This window comes from Molossus molossus, unplaced genomic scaffold (assembly GCF_014108415.1).
Source record: "Molossus molossus isolate mMolMol1 unplaced genomic scaffold, mMolMol1.p scaffold_m16_p_14, whole genome shotgun sequence".
Lineage (NCBI taxonomy): Eukaryota > Metazoa > Chordata > Mammalia > Chiroptera > Molossidae > Molossus > Molossus molossus.
Genome location: NW_023425349.1, coordinates 78,615,458 through 78,635,638, shown reverse-complemented (window position 1 = coordinate 78,635,638; position 20,181 = coordinate 78,615,458). Strand labels below are relative to the sequence as shown.

The following is a 20,181-nucleotide window of genomic DNA, read 5'->3' as shown; positions in this document are numbered from 1 at the left end:
CTGACTGTTCCGTCTTGTTCACACACACACATCAGAGCCTGGCTTGGCGTGGAGGAAGCTGTCCACGTTCGTGCCTGTGCAGCAGGCCCTCAGGCGGGGGGGAGACAGCACAGCTAGTGATGCCAGGGGTCACGTATGGAGAGAAGATTGCTCTGAGGACCCTGACACTGATGGCACCCTCATGATCGGAACAGCAGGACACGTCTGATTGGCTGGAGCCGTGCGGGGGTGGCTGCTGGTTGTTGCTGTTTCACTGTCAGCAGTTACGTATCTGGAATACAGAAGGACCACTGTCTCTTTTAAAAGAAAAAAAAACAAAACAAAGGCAGGGTTCACCATCTTTTCTCTGTCTTCCCAACCCCCAACTCATATTTTTATTTTGCAAATGCCCTTTGAAGGCCCTGTTTTCTTAAGCTTCTTTTGAGGTAGGCCAAACCTTTGGGAAGGTATGGTTTTGAAAAAGAGATTAGCATTTATTTTTCTAGTTTCATTGTTTGTGTGGTGATATTCTTCCTGGTGATACCCCCACGTACCCAGGGGTGGGATTTCACATTCGCGGGCAGAGAGTGTCATGTGACCTTCTTTCCCATCTGGGTCTTTCTGTGGGGTGTGTGTATGTTCAATGCCATGTGAAGAGGGGGACAAATACCTCATCATGTGGAATTTCAGGGAAAACCTAATAGGAAGAGGGTGGGGATAAGAGGAGGAAGCACACGAGGCTGCGGGGAGTGGCCAGGGAAGGCATTTAGCTGAAGGTCAGCAGTTCTGAGCAAGAGCCGAGCTATGAGAAGGAATCTGAATGTCTCAGCTATTGCTTTGTTTTGCTTTATTTTGGGGGGTTGTTTCGTTTGACTGAATAACGAAGGTAGAATATGTCACCAGGCCATGTTTGAGTATAGTAACAGAAGCCTCCTAGGTAAGGAAAGAGTGCTTCAATCCACTTTAACTTGTTTAACTCCAAGTCCGGATTCCCCCGTGGGACCTCTGACTCTGGCCACAGCCCTCGGCTACTTTGCTAGCACTTGACCCATGCATGGATCAGTCTATTTCCTCTCTGCTTCTAGGCCTCAGGACACAGTCTTTACCTCCAGCCAATCTATACTTGTAATGTTTGGGGAGTGTGTGGATGGAAACTCTGGATGGAGCTTCATGAACCAGCAGAAAAAAACAGGTTGAAGGGCATCGCTTTTAAGAATATAAGGCCACTTGCCTGGCCGGTGTGGCTCAGTAATTGAGCATCGACCTGAACACCAAGAGGTAGTTGGTTCGATTCCCAATCAGGGCACATGCCCAGGTTGTGGGCCAGATCCCCAGTGGGGGGCATGCAAGAGGCGGCCAGTCAATGTTCTTCTCATAGATGCTTCTATCTCTCTCTCCCTCTACCTTACTCTTTCTCAAAAAAAAAAAAAAAAAATCCATAAAGAAAAAAATAAAAATAAAGAATGTAAGGCCACATGGATAGAGCATTTGCTAGGAGTCATAAAACTGAATTTTAATCCTAACCATGCCCCCTACTAGCTATGGGGGACCTTGTTGATCAAGTAATTTTATCTCTTGGAGACCTAGAGCTAATGACACCAACTACAAATCTACTATACCTACTATAAATCTAGTATAAACCTCACCAGAATTTGATGTGTCAAATGAGGTCATGGAGAAGAGAACATTGAGTTCAAGTCTATACTGTCCAATATGGTAGCCACCAGCCATATATAACTATTTGGATTTAATTAAAAGGAAATAAAAGGAAACATTTTGTTCCTCAGTTACACTAGTCACATTTCAAGTGCTCAATGGCCACACGTGGCTTGTGGGAACCATGTCAGACAATATTCAGAGATATAGAACATTTGCATTATCACAAAGTTTTATGACAGTTCTGCCTTTAAGTACTATCTAGAGTGTGATATTAAGGACATAAAAGATGTCCGATTTTAGGGGTGATAAATACTGTCATAGCTAAGGATTCTTGGAAAGAAACAGGACCCACTCAAGTTAGCTGAAATAAAAGAAGGGACTTATTTGATTAATTCAGGGAAAACTTACGGATCCCAAGGGTTGGAATCATAGCTAGGCTTCAAAAGGGATTAGAAGCAGTTCCTAGAAGGTCATTAGGAACTAAGGAAGTCTCTCTCCTTCTCACTGTCTCTTTTTCTCTAGCCTTTTTCCTGTGGTCACTTATGTTTTTGTCTCTTTTCTCTGTATGTTGATAGCTTTTCCCATCTCCCCTTCTTTTTTCTCCTCCTCCTCCCCTCCTCCGTCCCCTCTCTGCAGACCAGCTTTCTCAGCTGCACTATACATGGTCCAAATAGGGCTCAACTAGACCCAGTTCTCATCACTTCTCAGGGATAATGTGTAACTAAGGCTTCGTCCTGATTCCAAATTCCCAGGGCAAATATTCTTATTAGCCAGCTTGGTGTGATAGCCACCAATCAGCTGTATTCAGGAGGATGAGGTGGTGGTCCCATGCTAGCTCATTAGGGGCAGTGGTGGGGGGGGGGGTGCAGTAGATGCTCTCAAAAGGAGCATATGAGGGATGGGTCATTGACTACCATACTCATCCTTAACACCTTGGAGAGGTCCATTGAGCCTATGGTCACACAGGGAGAAGTAACCAGATATTTGACCGAGGTCATGAGGAAAAGGAGTATGATACCTTTTCTTATTGGTTATTTGCATGGCTTGAATCACCAATACAGATTCCCAGGGGTTTGGCTTAACTTCTACATCTATATACCTGAATGGAAGTGGGCACAGCCAAATGCAAGGTGGAAATCTGGTCTAAGCCTTTGTCATTTCTTAAATTCAAACTGGGCACTTATGAGACCCTTTTCTCTCCTTAGGAAGAAACATGAGCTGCCCCTGGAAATCACTCAAGAGGAAGATGGAAGAGGCCATTTAAAATAGATTAGAAGCTGCAGGCCGCAAGACTGGGGCCAGAGGGCTGTCAGTGGAAAACTCTGTTGGGTTGTGATCTCTTACTGAAAAATTCCAGGTGCCTTTTTGCTTCCTGCAAAACAAAGGAAGCAAAGGAGAAGACCATGTCCATAGCTCTGAAGCAGGTGTTCAACAAGGACAAGACCTTCCGGCCCAAGAGGAAATTTGAACCTGGCACACAGAGGTTTGAGCTCCACAAACGGGCTCAGGCATCCCTCAACTCGGGCGTGGACCTGAAGGCAGCCGTGCAGCTGCCCAGCGGGGAGGACCAGAACGACTGGGTGGCCGTGCATGTAGTGGACTTCTTCAATCGGATCAACCTCATCTATGGCACCATCTGCGAGTTCTGCACGGAGCGGACCTGCCCTGTGATGTCAGGGGGTCCCAAATATGAGTATCGGTGGCAGGATGACCTCAAGTACAAGAAGCCAACTGCACTGCCTGCTCCCCAGTACATGAACCTTCTTATGGATTGGATTGAGGTCCAGATCAACAACGAAGACATCTTTCCAACATGTGTGGGTAAGTCCATGACCAGCTTCTTGATTATTTTGTCACATCCCACCCAAGCTCAGAAAGTTTGCAGAACTTTCTTCCAGGACTGCCTTTGAATGCTGGATACCACACATCCTCAATCAATGTTTCCCCAAATTCCATCTCTCACATACCTGCCGTTTCTTTTTCCATATCTAAGAACCTCATTGAAATTTTGAAAAATATCATTTGTGGACCACTTACAATGATTTCACGGACCTCAGTCATGAAATTACACATACCACAAGCTGGGGAACATTGACTTGGTGAAATGTTAAATTTGATCTTGCCGGTTTCCTTAGGACTAGACTCCAAACCCACCCAGTCATTCTGGTAAGGTTCTTATTATTTGACTAATTAACTAGTTAAAGTTACATTACCTCTTGTGCAGTGACTGGTTCTCATCTCTCAGGTTAAGAAATCCTAGTATAAGAATCCATGGACTTGTTTGGGGAATCAATCAAACAAGGGGTAGCATTCTGGGAAAATAAAATTCCTTCTCCTGATCATAGGTTATTAATCCTAGGTTGTGCTGTTCACTCTGGACCCTTGTGCAGTTGCTGGACCCACCAGGATATTACATGTTTTTGCATTCCTAGTGTTGCAAGTCACACACCTTTTCTACCCCTTGTACTTCTCTGTGCTTCTGATCATTGGATTTTCCATGCCCTACCAGGCTGGATTTAAAATTCCGTTCTTTGGGCCATAGGTACAGTGGGAAAAAGCAGTCTCCTTACTTCCATTGTCATATGGCCAGTGTCTAGCTAGCACGGTGCCCTGGAACCCTTGTAGGCACTCAGGAAATATTTGTGGAATGACTGAAAAAGTACATGTGCTGTTGGAAAGTATTACTAACAAGTTCTGAGATGGTTGGGGTATAAAAGAAGCATTTGAAACACATCGTTGAAATCACCTCTAGTTGGGATGTGTGTCCCCAGGTGGCATATGGAAAGTCGAGGTGGGGTGTATGGAAGTAATTAACTTAATACCGGGGGGGGAAGTGTATAAATTGATTAAGGCAACGTGTACACCGTGAAGTATGCAGCACACAAACCAATTTGCTCGGAATCATGGTGTTGCCTTGACTTGCCCAGTCCCCTCATGCTCCTCTCTGCTGTCCCTTGTTAGGGAAGGAGGTGGGGGTGGTACAAACCCTGACCAACCAGAACAGGAGGCAGAAGGCAGGCTTCCAAGCCCCCTCGCCAGCCATACCATAGGCACCTCCAAGGGGTGGGAATTTTTTAGGTTCATGTCTTTTTGCACTTTCTTGGACTGTCAGAGACTTCTTTTTTGCCGGAGAAATATTTCTTTTCCAAAATCATTACAAGCCTCTGCCAATGCTCTGCGGAGAACATCTGCTAGCAATAAAGATAAATAAATATGGGCAAGGGGACTCCTCTTGGTCTTTTCCCGTCTGCTTCTGCGTCTTGGTGCTTTGAACTTGGGTACTTCTGTTCTCTGGCATCTCTGTTAACCACACGGTGCTGGTGACCAGAAACACATCACAGAGCCATGGTGTGTTACTTGAGAATGAGGAAGCTCCTGGAGGTGGTTTTAGACTTTGCTTGGAGGAAATCAGTGGATGTTGCCATGTCCCCCACAGTAATTGACTTGGCTGTTTTTTTCCTAGTCATTTTTATAGCCATTCATTGTTTTTGAGGAGTATATTCACCTGATCATAATCCTTCCCAATTTATGCTCCATAGGACACCAGTGTTCTAAGAAATCTTAAAAAAGAAATGATTTTTTTTTTCTCCATGAAAAACAAGTCTGGGAAGTACTGAGTGAAATTGTTTTCTTTACAGCAGTACTTTTAATATGTTAGTATGCATTATGCATCTCCAAGAAAGGAATAAGACTTTAGTATGTGATGTTTCCTCATTTGAACCTGCTGGGTTTTTCGTTTTGTTTTTTTAATGGAACACCATTAGCCTCTTTTGGGAAATGTGGATCTTTATAAATTAGACTTGTCAAACTTTTGTTTATATCAGAATTGCTTGGGCATTCTGTTAAAAATCTAAATTCCATGGTCCTTCCCCTTAACAACTAAATTAGAATCTCTTAGGTAAGACCTAAGAATTTGCGCCTTTTTTTTTCTTTTCAGTTTATCTCATGGTTTATTCTCATTGGTGGCCACATGGAGCCTATAGAGTTGAAAACTCATTTGACATACACAGATACACTCTGGGTGTCTCCTAGTAAATACTGTGTACCCAACACTCTCTCCTCTGTTTACTTTAACTGCCCAGAATGCTTCTCATTCCCCAGGAACAGTCTGTTTCTTACCTCTCTGTGTTTATCCATGTTGTTTTCTCCTGGAATCACCATGTTCTCTCTCTAGTGAATTCTCATGTCTTCTCCCACTCATTGAGTGTAAGCCCCTTAAAGTTATGGGATATGCCTTTTTCATTCGACTAGCTCAGCACTGATCCAGTCTCGGTGCCTTATAAGTTGTTGAAGGGGTTGGTGGATGGATGGAAGAAGGAAGGATGGAAAATAATTTTTAGAAAGTCCTAACATGTGTATGTTGCTTGGATCAAAGTGCAGTTAAACAAATGTCTCTGAATTCCTTTATTCTCATCCTGGGTATTTTGTGCACCTTGCATCCACAAAGTTTAATTTCCCCTGTTTAACTTCTCCAAGGTGAAATGTTAGGGTTCAGTAAAAACTACCATCACCCTGAGGGTCTTCATCAGCATCCTGTTCACCTGTTATTTGCTCCTGGACCATATTTTTGCCATCTTTTGAAGTAGCTCATCTTCACAAAGCACTTTCTGTGTTAGAGTTCACTTCCTCCTCTTCCCACCCTGCCTCTCCCACCAGTTCCAGCCTCCTTCTCTTCTTTTTTATCTCTGTGCTGCTATGACTCATCATTATCATGGAAATGATCAAGACATCTGTCAGGATAGAGTAAAAGGAGAATTCTCAGCAAACAGCAGACCCTGGGTGGATGAGAGATGGGAGCTTCTGCTCAGCATTACAGCTTTGAATCCTAGGCCTACTTCTGTGTTCTTGTCTGGGAATTGGGAGGGGTTCAACCTTCATCTCCTCCCCACTGTGATCCAAGGAAATAGAACCGGAAAATACTGACAGATGTGAAGGTTTCGCCCTCGGTTAGGTATTAAAGGATACAAACAGCTGTTGATCAGCACCGCTGAAATGCGGAGGAAAGAGAAGCTTTCATCTGCTCCCAGAGTCCGGTGTGACTGGGAGCCCCGTGCTGTTTCAGAGCTGAGCCTGCTCAGTGGGGAGAATACCAAACAGATGTGGCTCCCTTGGGAACCACAGTCTCCTGCGCTTTCCCTGGATCCTCTCCAGTTCCTTTGTTACCAAGCCAGCAGATGTCCCGGCTAAAGCTCCTGAGATAGCAGTCACTTCAGAAGCAAGGGCCTTCCTCTCTTCGATTGTGTCTCCCTCCACTTTCAGAGACGATGACAGAAAATCAGGAAGCCTAAGAAGCCACAACCTCGTGCCCCTATTGTTGTCTAATGACAATAATTTTTCTGTTCTAGCCCTTAACTTCCCATTGCTGTTTTTTTTTGTTATTATGTAATAGGATTTACTCTCTTAGATCTGACACTCTGAAAAAAATGGGTAGAAAACTTAGAGCTCCTCCAACTCATGTTTTTAAAAAGTCTTTGAACAGGAAGAATAAGAATGTTTAAAAAAAGAATTGCATGATCTCACCTACCTTTATGGTTTTAGGATAAATGGGTGTCAGGAAAGGAAAGATGAGGGAAATGAAGGGAGGGATGCAGGGGAGGGAGCTCATATTTATCGAGCCTGCTAAGTGCCAGGCACTATTAATCTTTCTTAATTCTTACAATAACTCAGTGAATTAAATATCTCATTTTACCAATGAGGAAGTTGACATTTAAACAAGTTAAGGGGCTTTCCAGTTATACAGCTAATAAGTCATGTAGAAGTCAGCATTTTAGCTCAAGAGTGTCTGGCCAAAAATCTATGCCTCTGTCACCCACTACCATTCACGGCATGTATCATTATTTTGTAAATTTTCCTTCACATAACTAAAGACTTCAATGGTTTTCCGAAGTTGTCTAGGGTGGAGAAAATTTCACTCCTGTTTACAAAGTTACCTCTGGAATGCCTGAGAAGTATACTACCATGGTAACCGTTCCCACGCTGCATCCCAAGGTTGGACACAGGGTGACTTAGTCTTGAGAAAATGCTTTGTGAGCTCAGGGCTACCTGTTACTGCCCTTCGGTCATTCATTTAGTCAGAAAACATTTGTCGAGCCCCTGCTTAGAAGCAGGCCCTATTTGAGGCTCTGAGAGAGAGCAAAGCAGACAGAGATCACAGCCTTGAGCTGTTTCCCTAATGTCCAGAATGTCAGGTTGCTCCAAATTGCTCTACATGTTTTTCTAACATGAGTGTGTGTGTCGGCCATGTGCATTGTGCGGAGTCGCATCCCTCCGCCAGCCCTTCCCAGGAGACTACAGCTGAGTTTCATCCGCTCTCAGAGTGTTGTGGGAGGAAACACGAACCTATATAACTCTCCACAGAGATAAGCTTCTCAGTCGTGGGGTGTTGGAGAACTGAGTTTATAATGAGCCTTTACATTTTAACTTTTTATTTTCTGTTGCAGGTTTCCCTCATGGTTTTTTAAAAAAATTTTGATATGCATTTATATAACACTGGTGAGACAGTATATACATCAAATAATATGCTGGCGGCGTGGTCGGCCCAGCACTGGGCTGGTCCACACACTTGGGTAAGGTCAGCTGGTTCCACAGGAACAGTGGTGCCGGTGGACACTTGGCCTCCAGCAAGCAGTTCTCTGTGAAGAGGGGCTGCTGGAAAGATGAAATGAGGCAGTGGGACTCAACGCTGCTGGCCCAGCCCTGGCCGGTCTTGCTCAGTGGTTAGAGTGTCGGCCCTTGAACTAAAGAGTCTAGGGTTCGATTCCGGTCAAGGGCACGTACCTCAGTTGGGGTTTGGTCCCCAGGCACTGGTGGGGGTCGTGTGGGAGTCAGCCAATCAATGTGTCTCTCTCTCTCTCCTTCCCACTCTATCTGAAGGTAAATGGAAACATATCCTTGGGTGAGGATTTAAAAAACTAAAATAAAACCCTGGCCCAGAGCCATCAGCACCCAGAAGAGGTGCTGAAACACAAACGTATTGGTCACCCCTCTCTCCACGTACATATCTACATAACTATTAACTGAGATCCATGTAGCCCACTAGACGGTTTTTGAACAGTATCCCCAGAAGAACATAATGTGTTGTAAAAGACTCAACAAGATGTTTAAATATTAGCTGTCTTCATTGCCGAATCATCTGTGATGGGGTTATAAGCACTTCAGATTTTCATTACTTCAGAGACTTGGGGACACTTCAATGTTACTTTAGGAGCTAGACCAACTCCTGGTTTCAGGGATGAGCACCTAACTCTTTAGAGAGAAAGCCAGGATGAGTCTTCTTGCTTGGTTTTCAGAAGACAGTATTAAACCTGCCCATGTCTGTGTCAGACCAGCAGGTCAGCTGGAGAAAGTGGGGGGTTGGCCTCCTAGCCACCTCTAGGACAAGCCGCTCATTAAAACCAGTGCTGGGCCAGGTTACCTGGGTTTGACCTCTCAAGAGGATGGAGAAGTTTTCCCAGACAACTCCAGGAATGGAGCCCCAAGCTAGCACCGTGGACTGCTGAGTTTTCCCAAGGCTCTGGAAACGATATTTGCCTTTGGGGTCCAGTAAGCTGGCTCCCTGAGAATTTGCTAGAGGGCATACTAGCAAAGCTGCCATTTTCTGAACATGTACTCCCTACATGCACTGGCTGCATTGTGTCCTTTAATCTGTAAAACACCACCATGAAGGTAGGTAGTGTGATCTCCACTTCACGGATGAAAGCGAAGAAGCGCCGTTCCCGGGCACACCGGCGGAGCTGGGATTCAGACCCAAGGCCGCCAGCTCCACGGCTCAAGCCCAGTCCTCCTCCAGCATCTCATGCCCCAGAATCAGCAGAATTCCTACCCTCGATTTACCCCTGCCTGTTGCTCCCGTGTTAAATCCTCTCTAAGCAAAGTGCTCAGACAAACCCAACCGTCACAGCAAGGGATGTGGAAATGGGCAGGCCCTGCATCTGAGGCCAACTGCACTGGGTCCTGAGGGGTAGGAACACCAAGGTCCTGCTCTTCTTACATCCAGCCTCCTCTAGATTCTGAGGCTATTCAAGTTTGTCCAGTTGTCTAGTCATAGAAAACATACGGGGACAGCTGAATCCACTCATCCCCACCCCCACTAGCCACTGGAGAATTGATGGTCTATTGTGATGGTCATAACTCCCCACCCCCACCTTGTTAACCCAATACTGCAGTGACTTGGTGGCTGAGTTAATGAGAACAGTGTTAAATAACCATCGCCACTCAACAAATCGCAAAAGATATCTCTGAGAAATGGTGAGGGCATCCTTGTGCTGAGAAGCAGAGAGGAAGGGGAGTGGAGGCAGGGAGCCCAGAGGGCCTGGAAGCTGCCCTGTAAGTTAAGGCTAATTACCTGCTGTCCCAACCTGCACTGAGTTCTCCATTACCTGTGCTATGTAATTTTAATGGGCCATATCTCAGGTGACAAGTTGTTACATCTCAGCGTCAGCTGGGCAGGGACAAGGGATATGTGATACTCCGTGGAAAGCAGAGATGAAAGACAAAGGCTGCCTTTGGGGGTGTGAGGGCCTCTGCTGCTTTGGCTCAGTTGGCGGCTGTAGACACAGAGCCGTCCTCAGCCGAGGGTGGTTGCGGGTGGCGTCAGTGCCGTGTGGAGAGGCAGGCTGCTCGGTGCCAAGCTGTCAGGGACGTGGACATGTATCCAGCAGTCTGGATGTGCATCGGGATGAAGAAAGAGGACTTAACCAGAACTCTTGCCCAAGCCAGAATATGGAGTTGAAAGGACCATTGTATAAGCTACTTCAAGTAGGGATGATGTCCCCAGGAGCACACTGGAGTTGCCATTGAGGTCCCGACTGAGTTCTAAAGAGAGCACAGGCGTTTGTTTTCTGAGCAGGGCAGATCTGCAGGGCCCAGACAGCAGAGCCCTCTCTCTGCTTCCCTGTAGATAGAGTGTCTGGAGACTGAAATGATGTCACTTTGAAGGAAGGCCACATGCTTCACCTACCGTATATCTCTATGGGTGAAGAGTGATTCACAAGCTATTCCTTTAAAATACCTGCCCTGGCTGGTGTGGCTCAGCGGTTAGAGCATCGGCCCTTAGACCAAAGAGTCTCTGGTTTGATTCTGGTCAAGGGCACGGACCTCGGTTATAATTCAATCTCTGGCCCTGGTTGGGGTCATGTGGGAGGCAACCAGTTGATGTGTCTCCCTCACATCAATGTTTCTCTCTCTCCCTCCTTCCTTCCCTCCTACTCTACCTGAAAATCAATGGAAAAATGTCCTCAGATGAGGATTAAAAAATAATAATAATAATAGTAAAATACCTTTGTGGGGCCTGGCTGGTGTGGCTCAGTAGTGGAGCGCTGACCCATGCACCAAGAGGTCGCCCGTTCAGTTCCCAGTCAGGGCACATGCCTAGGTTGTGGGCGAGGTCACCAGTTGGGGTGTGCAGGAAGCAACCAATCAATGTTCTCTCTCATTGATGTCTCCATCTCTCTCTCCCTCTCCCTTCCTCTCTCTCTAAAATCAATAAAGTAAAAATAAAAATTAAATTAAAAAAAATTAAAAATAAATACATAAAATACCTTTATGGGTCCGGAACCTGGGTTTTCTATAAGGCCTCTGCACACTGGAACTTTCTGGTGTTTTATCTTTAAATTCCATGTTAAATTCATATTCTAAATGATAATTTTATCCATGTTTTCCATCACATAATTATTTTCTTCTCCCTTAAGTCTTCTTCGAGTTAAATGGATGCTCTGGGAAGATGAGCGAGTTTGGGAAGGAGGGGTGGTAAAAAGGAACAGAAGCTTAGTCTAACACCCAAGTTTGAATCCGTTATCAACTTCTACTAGCAAATTTTCAGTCTCTCTCACCCAGTTCCTTTTTCACAGGATTGTTGACAGTGTAAAATAACATGCTACATTTAAAACACTGAGCACAAGTTGGGTGTGCTCAGCGTTAGTTCCCTCAATGTCACACAGTACAAGTGTGAAGAAACAGATGGGACAGGCGAATTGAAGTGAGAAAGGAGAGAACCTCAGATGAAAATCCACAATTACATGAAAACACTTGGCGGTGGAGTTGACAATCCATGTTCTCCTCTTCCTTGCTATATCTTACGGAACCAGCTGAAGGAAAGGTGATGTTCAGGAGATGAGATGAACTTTGCGTGGCCTTGACACCAGAACCGGGACGCGTCCCCAGCGGGACTTCAGATGTTTTGCACAGGTGGCCTGCAGGAAGCCAGTTCTGCTGTCTCGTTTCTGTGGCGGGATGCGGCGCCCCGCATCGCGCTGTGCAAGAGAACGCGTGTGGGTGAATCACTGCTACGCACGTGTGCATCGCTCCACCGATTCAGTGTAGTTCATATTGCAGGGTAGATGTGTCCTTAAAAATTGGAGGCAGTTGAATTTTTTGTCGCTTGGCTAATATTTTTATTTCTCAGAGAGAGTCCAATAAAGAAAGACTGGTGAAACACCAATCAGAAAGAATATATGTACCCCCATGTTCATAGCAGCACTATTTACAATAGCTAAGATCTGCAAACAGCCCAAATGTCCATCAGTAGACAAATGGATAAAAAAGTGGTGGTATATATACACAATGGAGTACTATGCAGCTGTAAGAAAGAAAGATCTCTTATCCTTTGAGATGACATGGAGGGACCTGGAGAGTATTATCCTAAGCGAAACAAGCCCAGCAGAGAAAGACAAATATCACATGATCTCACTTATTTGTGGAATATAATGAACATAACAGTCTGAGGAATGGGGTAGTCACAGAGACGTGGAAGTGGGGTACAGACTGACAATCCCCAGCAGAGGGGGTGGGGGGGGAGATAAACCACAGAACTTACATGCATGTGTGCATGAACAATGGACATGGACAACAAAGCTGGGGACAGGGCGGGGAGGGTGGGGGAGGAGGTATCAGTGGGGGAAAAGAGAGAAACATCTGTAACAAAAATGAATTCATTAATTAAATAAAAAAATTAATATCTAATACCTTTCAAAAAAAAGACTGGCAAAGAATCCCTTCGTATGTGAATACCGCTTTAACAATGTATCTAATTGATCCTTAGAGCCTGGCTTCGGAAGTTAAAACGTTAAAATGTTTGTCTTGGTGGAGTACAAACTGAAGTTGTTAGTTCTCTATCAGGAACAGGAAAAGTCTTTCTTCAAAGGAAGCAATAGGTTTTCGGTGTTTCGACATCATCCAACCCCCGGGGATCCCAGGCCTGGAGAGCAGTGATGAAGGAAGGAAGGAACTCCAGCCACACTCCGTGTTTTTTTGCTGCTCATCACCGTGTCACACTCGCCGGAAGGCTGCCCGCAGCGGCCGGCTCCTGCCTGGCTTCCAGTGCAGCTGAGGTGAGGGAGCCCTGCTGCCCTGCGGCAGCACAGGGGAGCTCCGGCATCGGGGGACAGTCACTTGTGGGTGGCCACCTTCCACATCCCCGTGATTGCCTGACCCAGCCAGGGAATCCTCCCATGGCCAGCCGGAGCAGAGGGGAGAGAGCTAGTGAACAGTTGGGACCTACCCGCTGTGGCCCTCAGATACATTGTTTCTCTTTGGCCATCCCAAAGTGGGAAAGAAAAAAACTGTGGCTGAGGGCATCTGCCTTTCTGTGCCATTGAAGGGAAATAAGAGCAAATATGTGCGTTATAGGTACCAAGTCCTGTGGACAGCAATCTGTAAGCAGTAACTATTAGATGGCTTTATTTTTGTTTTCCAAAAGTAGGTTCCAGGTGAGGGCTCATCTTCAGTGCAGTCAAATCTGATCCTGTCCTTCCAGGCTGTGTGATATTGGCAAGCTCCAAACCTCTCTGAACCTGTCTCCTCTGCTGGAAAGTGGGGGCGATCATGACAACGTGCACCTTGTGAGGTTATGAGAATTAAGTGTCATAATGTGTGTAAAACTCTTAGCGAGTTCCCAGAAGAGAATGAAGTGCTGACTACATTTGAGCTTTATTTCCTTTTCACAGTGATGTGCAAGGGAAGACCTCGGATTTACTGCGGTTTGTAATGCTCGACTGCATAGGAGGATTTCTCTGCACATGCTTTCCCCACTGAAGTAAAAGTGGAGACAAGCTATTGAGTGTGTCATAATTACAGTGGCTCTCTTGGAAAAAATAATTCCCACATCCATTAGACTCTCAGTTAATAAGCAAAACTTTAGCACCAGCTGAAAACAATAGATTTACTTTTTCTATAAAGAAAGCACTAATTATAAAGTTTAAAATACTCTAACATTAACTAACATTTTTCTCTGTTCTGGGCCAAGCAGTGTGCCAGGTTCTTTATGTATTTTTCCCCCCCTAATCCTCACAGCAGTTCTGGTTGACTTTAATTATTATTCCTATTTTCAAAGGCTGAAGCTGAGATAAGTTTCTCTCCCCAAAGTGTAGGGTAGCAGAAAAGCCAAACTGGGATGGTGAAGCAATCAGGTGGTAAACCAGAGCTGCAGCCACTGCGGCCCAGGATTAGACAAACACAGGAGGAGAGGGGATTACTGGGGCCTGGAGCCAGGGTGCTCAGCAGGGGCTGAGCCCAGAGGAGAGGCTGAGCCCAGAGGAGAGTGGCGGAGAAACACCCGGGCTCTGCTCGCCTTTACGTTCTTGCCTGTGCTCCCATTGCTTTCGGCAAAGGATCCTGGGGAACGTATGTTGCAGAGGAAGGACAGGGACTGGATCTGAGAGCAGATAGACACATGACTAATAAGTGAAGAAAACAGATAAAGAGAAATGTATAATTTGGGGTAGTGACAAGCCCTGTGAAGACAAGTAAAATTGGGAAAGGGAATTGGGATGCTGTAAGATTTTTTTTCATCCTCACCTGAGAATATGTTCATTGATTTTATGAGACCAGTGCTCTAACCCTCATGTTCATTGATTTTAGAGAGAGAGGAAGGGGGGGGGGGAGAAAATCATCAATGTGAGAGAGAAACATTGATCAGTTGTCTCCCGTACACCCCCAACCTGGGATTGAACCTGCAACCCCAGGAATCAAACCCAAAACCTTTGGTGTACAGGAGGATGCTCCAACCAACTGAACCACCTGGCCTGCTGAGATGCTGTACGATTTACATGTGATCGATGTAGAACAGTGATTCTCCATCTTTTGGTCTCCAAACTCCTTCCCATTCAAAAATTATTGAAAAATCTCAAAGCTCTTTTAAAAAAAAAACCAAAAAACAGGTTATATGTCTATCAACAGTTACCATATTAGATATTAAAACAAGAAATATTTTTTAAATGTTTGCTAATTAATTTATTGAAAAAATACTAATAAACCCATCATAAAGTATCAAACATAATTTTTATGAAAAAAAGCTATATCATCCCCCCCCCCCCAAAAAAAAAAATCTAAGTAAGTAGAGTGGCATTGCTTTAGTTTCTGCAAATCTTTTAAAGTCTGGTTTAATAGAAGACACCTGGACTCTCTGTGCTCTTGTATTTCAATCTACTGTGAGATGTGTTTTAAGTTCAAGTCCGGGTTCATACAGATATGCAGTTGGAAAGGGGAGGACTTTGGGTATGTACCCCTGGAAAGACCTCCAAGGGTCCCTACAGTACTTTGAGAACCACTGCTATAGGAAGCAATGGGGAGGCCAGTCCTGCGCACCTAGTAGGCACTTTCAATTTTGGTTGAATGAACACAAATTAAAATTGTATCAAGGGTTTCACAGTGACATTGGTGACACCTTGGTAGTAGAAAACAGACATCACTATTCTTATGGCCCCATTGAGCAGTTGGGCACAGCGTTGTGGTATTTACTCGTTAGTACTGATGGTTTTTTTAGGAAGATAGAAACATCAATGTGAGAGAGAAACATAGATCAGCTGCCTCCTGCACTCCCCCTACTGGGGATCGAGCCCGCAACCCGGGTATGTGCCCTGGCTAGGAATCGAACTGGGGGACCTCTCAGTCCATGGGCGGACACTCAGTCCACTGAGCCACATGGGCCGGGTGATACTGATGGCTTTTAACCTCAGTGTTTATAGCCATGCAATTCCCCTCTCACAGATTTTTGTAGGACCACCAACAGAAAGATGCTAATTAGTGTCTGAAAAAATGCACCCTCTGATTTCCTTAGCACGAGGTTCACACTAACCTAATGAGCTAATTCGGACTAGGCAGTGAAGTGATAGTACTTGATGTGCGCATGGGCAGTATTTTAAAATTTGAGTGGAATCGCTGTGATATCACTGTCATGCCATACAACAGAGAGTGGTCGACCACCGCCAGTTATTCACCTTGCAAATGATGTGCAACAGTGTTCACATTTAGGTAGCTTTCTACCTGGGTCAGAAGGGTATGAGTTTCTTTTCACCATCAGTTGATACATGTTCTTGTAGGCTGTCATAGCCAAGACCAAAGTCATGTTGTAAGGTAGCGGTTATTAAAAAGAAATTGAACGAATAATTTAGAAAGTGTCTGCCCATTTGGATTATCTGTCCCTGTTCTTTTATCAGCATTTCTGAGTCCCACGACAAGGTCCACTGTGATGGAGTCAGCTTTAGACGGGAATGGCCACATTACTGCGACCTGCAAAGGAGACGATATGGACAGGCTAGTTTTTTGTGTTTTTTTTTTCATTCCTCACCCAAGGATATTTTTCTACTTAGTATCACATAGAGAGAGAGGGAGGGAGAGAGAGAGAGAGAGAGAGAGAGAGACAGAGAGAAACATCAATGTGATAGAACCACAACGACTGGTTGCCTCCGGCACGACCCGACCAGGGCTGGAGACAAACCGCAACTGAGGTACGTGATCTTGACAGAATTGAACCTGCAACTCCTCTGTCTGAGGGCCGACGCTCTAACCACGGAGCGTAACTGGTCAGGGCAACAGACTAGTTTTTGAATGGGGTTTATAAAAATCTTCTGCCGAATGAAATGTGTCTTTACTGTGGGTGTCAGGAGTAAACCTCACACCTACATTTTTCTAAGTGGATGATGTCATATCTAGCTTGGATTTGATGTCATTGCTGTAAAAACAATGTCTACTCTTCAGTGAGTGTCTACAATAGCTTAGGTGCTTTACAAAGCTCAGTTACTTTTCAGAAAGGTGTTTTTTGTTTTTGTTTTTTTACCTCTTTTCCAAATAAGGAAGGTGAGTCTCAGAAAGGCACAGATCACGCAGCTTGTAAAAAAACGCCTGTGTATTTCTGACACCACTGTGCTTTCGCACTGAGCTATGGACCTCTGTGATGCGCGCGTTCTGGGCACATACATGCACACCTTCGCACAGACTCACAGGACAAACAGATTCAAAGACTGAGAAAGCAAAAATCAAAAGAATACTTTGAAGAAGCAAAAAGTTTGTCTTCTTACCCTGGCTGGTTTGGCTCAGTGATTGGAGCATCGGCCTGTGGACCAGAGAGTCCCAGGTTTGGTTCCCGCTAGGGGCACGTACCATAAAAAAAAAAGTTTGTCTTCTCTCTGAACATGAGGTCTTTGCAGAAGAAACCCTGCCTGGATGAAATAAGATATTTTCCATCATGGCTTTGTGACTTTCTCACTGTGCCTTCCATACAGTCCTTACGTTTCGACTCATGGTCTGCGGAGACTAGGAAGACTGGAGACAAACCTCCCATTAATCAGTTGAGACAGAGGCTCCTGTGCGTGGTGAGGGCTGACTGTGTATCTTTTAAAGATAAAAATCTCAGTCATTACAAAGAAAAGGAGGAAAATAATAAACAAAAGATCATGAAAGTATGTGAACCAGCCACCACCAGCACCTTGTGGTTTTACATTAAACAAATGAGCAGACCAATGTCACTCAGAGTCTTCACTTGTAACTTCCAGTCCCTGTGACCCTTGTTGCCTTCCCTTCTCACTCCCTGGTCTGTTAACCCTATTTTTTCTGGGGTTATTTTCTTTACCAGGGGACAAGGGTCACAAGGTTGCCGTGAGGTCTTAAGATGATAATACAGTGGCTTGATATGTACGGAATGTTCAGTAAATAGCAGCTAACGTGATCACTAAGATCATCAATACTGCGTTTCTGCAAAGTAGCTGCTGTATTTGAACTAACAACTTCAGTCTGTACTGCTCCCACCTGAAAAGCTGCACAGGCCCACGGGTGATGACGGCTTCCAGAAATGAAGGCCCTGGAGGCCTGAGCCCCTCGACAGGCGGGTCAGAGGCAGGTGTCTGGACTTCCTGCAGAGGTGGACTTCTCAGCCATGGTTTCTCAGTCATCCCTCAGACATTTGAAGCTTTGAGGCCCTTGACATTTTTTCACCTTAAACTGTTGACTCTTATAATAGCCATGGACTGTGGCTGCCTCGTCGGCCTGCGATGACTCCCCATGGGGCTGATGGGCTCTGTTATTTCAGGTGCCACAGGTATGCATTTCAGCCCCTGTGTCCGCAGCCTCCGGCAGAGACCCAGCAGCTGCCCTTTGAGGGAGGCCCACGGGGCACTCCGTGACCTAATGAGAAAAGCAAGCCAAAGTGGGCCTCAAAGTTTTCACATAAAACAGTTTATCCTTTTCCAGGACAATTTGAAAAGGGGGTGTTTCAAATAGATCCATCAGGATAGGTTTCTTAAGAAAGCTAGATTGCAGAACTAAGTGTTATTAATTCAGAGTTATTGATTCAACTACTATTTATTAAGCACCTACACATTCCAGTACTGTATTGAGCACTGGCTACAAATCCTGCCCGACCTTTGTGCCTGCCCCCTGAGTGCCCCCTGTAACCCTGGCCGTAGGCTCAGACCAACCAGAGGCTCTGAACTTCGCAGGATGGACTCTCCTGGTACTACTAATATTGGGTCAACCTCATACCCCAAATTCTAAGACCAGGAAATGGATTCTTGTGTGGGATTCTGCTTGGTACCCCAGTCACGTAAGGCAGGCACCCCGCCTCATCCTCCCATTGTGCATATTGGAGTCAGACTTCTGGTGTCCAGACCAGTGACAGGTTCCACTGTTTGATGCCAGACCCTTGCATGCTGACCACTGGCCAGACCTGGGCCTTCTGCCAGCCCCCACACTCTTGCCCTGCATGCTGCCATCCTTCAGGGCTCCTCGGTCGTCTCCTACTCACCTTGCATCCGCATCTGCCTCATCCTCATGGGTCGGTCAGGGGTCCAAAACTTGTCACCAGTGAGGGCCTCCTACCACCAACCCAGCAGCAGATGTTCTGAATCCAACCACCGCCTCAGGCAGGGCACAGTGCTCTCAGTGGGGAGCCAGTGAGGTTCCCAGACTCGGGCAGGAACGGGGCTCTGATTCAAGCTCCCCAGCAGCTAGGGCCCTGAGTGTACTGCTCAGGCTATTCTAAAGTTAACGCTCGGCTCCTTTGCCCAAGCTGAAGCGGTGGCGAAAGGCAGAGGGACGGACGGTGGTGCTGCCCCTTCCTTAAAGGAATTCTCACCCTGGCCAGGGAACTCAGCTTCTTAGAGTGTCGTCCCAATATGCCAAGGTTGCGGGTTCGATCCCTGGTCAGGGCACATACAGAATGAACCAGTGAGTGCATCAGTAAATGGAACAACAAATTGATGTCTCTCTTTCTCTCTCCTTCGCTCCCTCCTTCCTCTTTCTCTAAAACATAAATATGATATATATGACTTCTCAGTGCACTTGGGTGTACAGTCACTGATACTGCTGTCTGTGAATGTGGTGTCTGAAAGGTAGGCTGACTGGCTTGCATCACAGTGTCTTGATGATATGGCAACTGGATCAGAAAAGAAGGAACGCATCTGGTGTACTCCAGGAGGCCTGTGGGGAGGCCCCGCCCATCTAGTCCAGCAGGCCACCTCCTCATTTTAGGAAATAGCAACGTAGCTTCTGTTCTTCCACAGCTTCTAGATTGTTTCAGTTTCCAGTAAGGTTTAGCGGAGTCGTTTTTCCATGCGTTCTGAAGACGGCTCCAGACTAAAAACACCGCAAATACATTTTTTAAAATGACACGATGAAAAACTGCTCTCTTTCTTCCTTGGGTGATAAGCAGTTTCAGATGTAAGACAGGCAGCTGTGTCCATGAGGACGACTCCCCCTTTGTTTGCACAGCTCACTGCCCATAAATGATGAGTTTGACGCGTGTGAGGCGCACGGTGACCCTCCACGCACCTGCCGTGCACTCGGTAGCTGCTGAAGGAAGACACTTACCAGCAGGCACTCTGCAAGTTGTTTTTTTAATGTCCAGCAAATGGATCATGTTCATCAATGATCGGTAAATAAATAGATCTCATATAGTAAGCAAATCTGATAACAGAGCCACAGCCCCTTGACTGACTAATGTCCAGTAAAGTGGAATGTTTGTCTCCCAGCTGTGAGTGAAGGCTCAAACTCATCAAAAAGGACTAAGGCCGTCAAATGCCTTTATAATTATAGAATAGCCCCAAATGGAGTTAGACTTTTGATTGCTGGATGATTTCATCTTTAATATTCTAAGAGGTTCTTAATGCCAGGAGGGGCACCTCTCATACCCACTCTTCGCAGAGCAGAAAGCCATTCTCTTAACAACTGTAAATGAGATCTGTCCATTCTCTGCCTAAAAATCCCAAGGTCTTCTCACCGCAACCAGAAAAATGTCCTCAATTCTTCGCTTGGCCTGCTGCCCCCTTCAGGAGC

The 20,181-nt window shown here is 45.6% G+C and overlaps 1 protein-coding gene across 12 annotated transcripts in view; it reads left to right on the top strand.

The window, feature by feature from the left end:
* MOB3B (MOB kinase activator 3B) overlaps nt 1-20,181 on the top strand; it is a 167,832-nt gene that overhangs the window by 43,149 nt on the left and 104,502 nt on the right. For 10 of the 12 annotated variants that reach the window (XM_036261899.1, XM_036261896.1, XM_036261898.1 and 7 more), the window contains one exon: nt 2,844-3,459. In XM_036261899.1, coding sequence (XP_036117792.1) covers nt 3,042-3,459 — 418 coding nt within the window. In that variant the 5' untranslated portion in view covers nt 2,844-3,041. Of the gene's footprint in view, nt 1-1,069; nt 1,258-2,843; nt 3,460-20,181 lie in introns of those variants that run through there. The other 2 variants (XM_036261895.1, XM_036261893.1) reach the window with 2 other exon arrangements.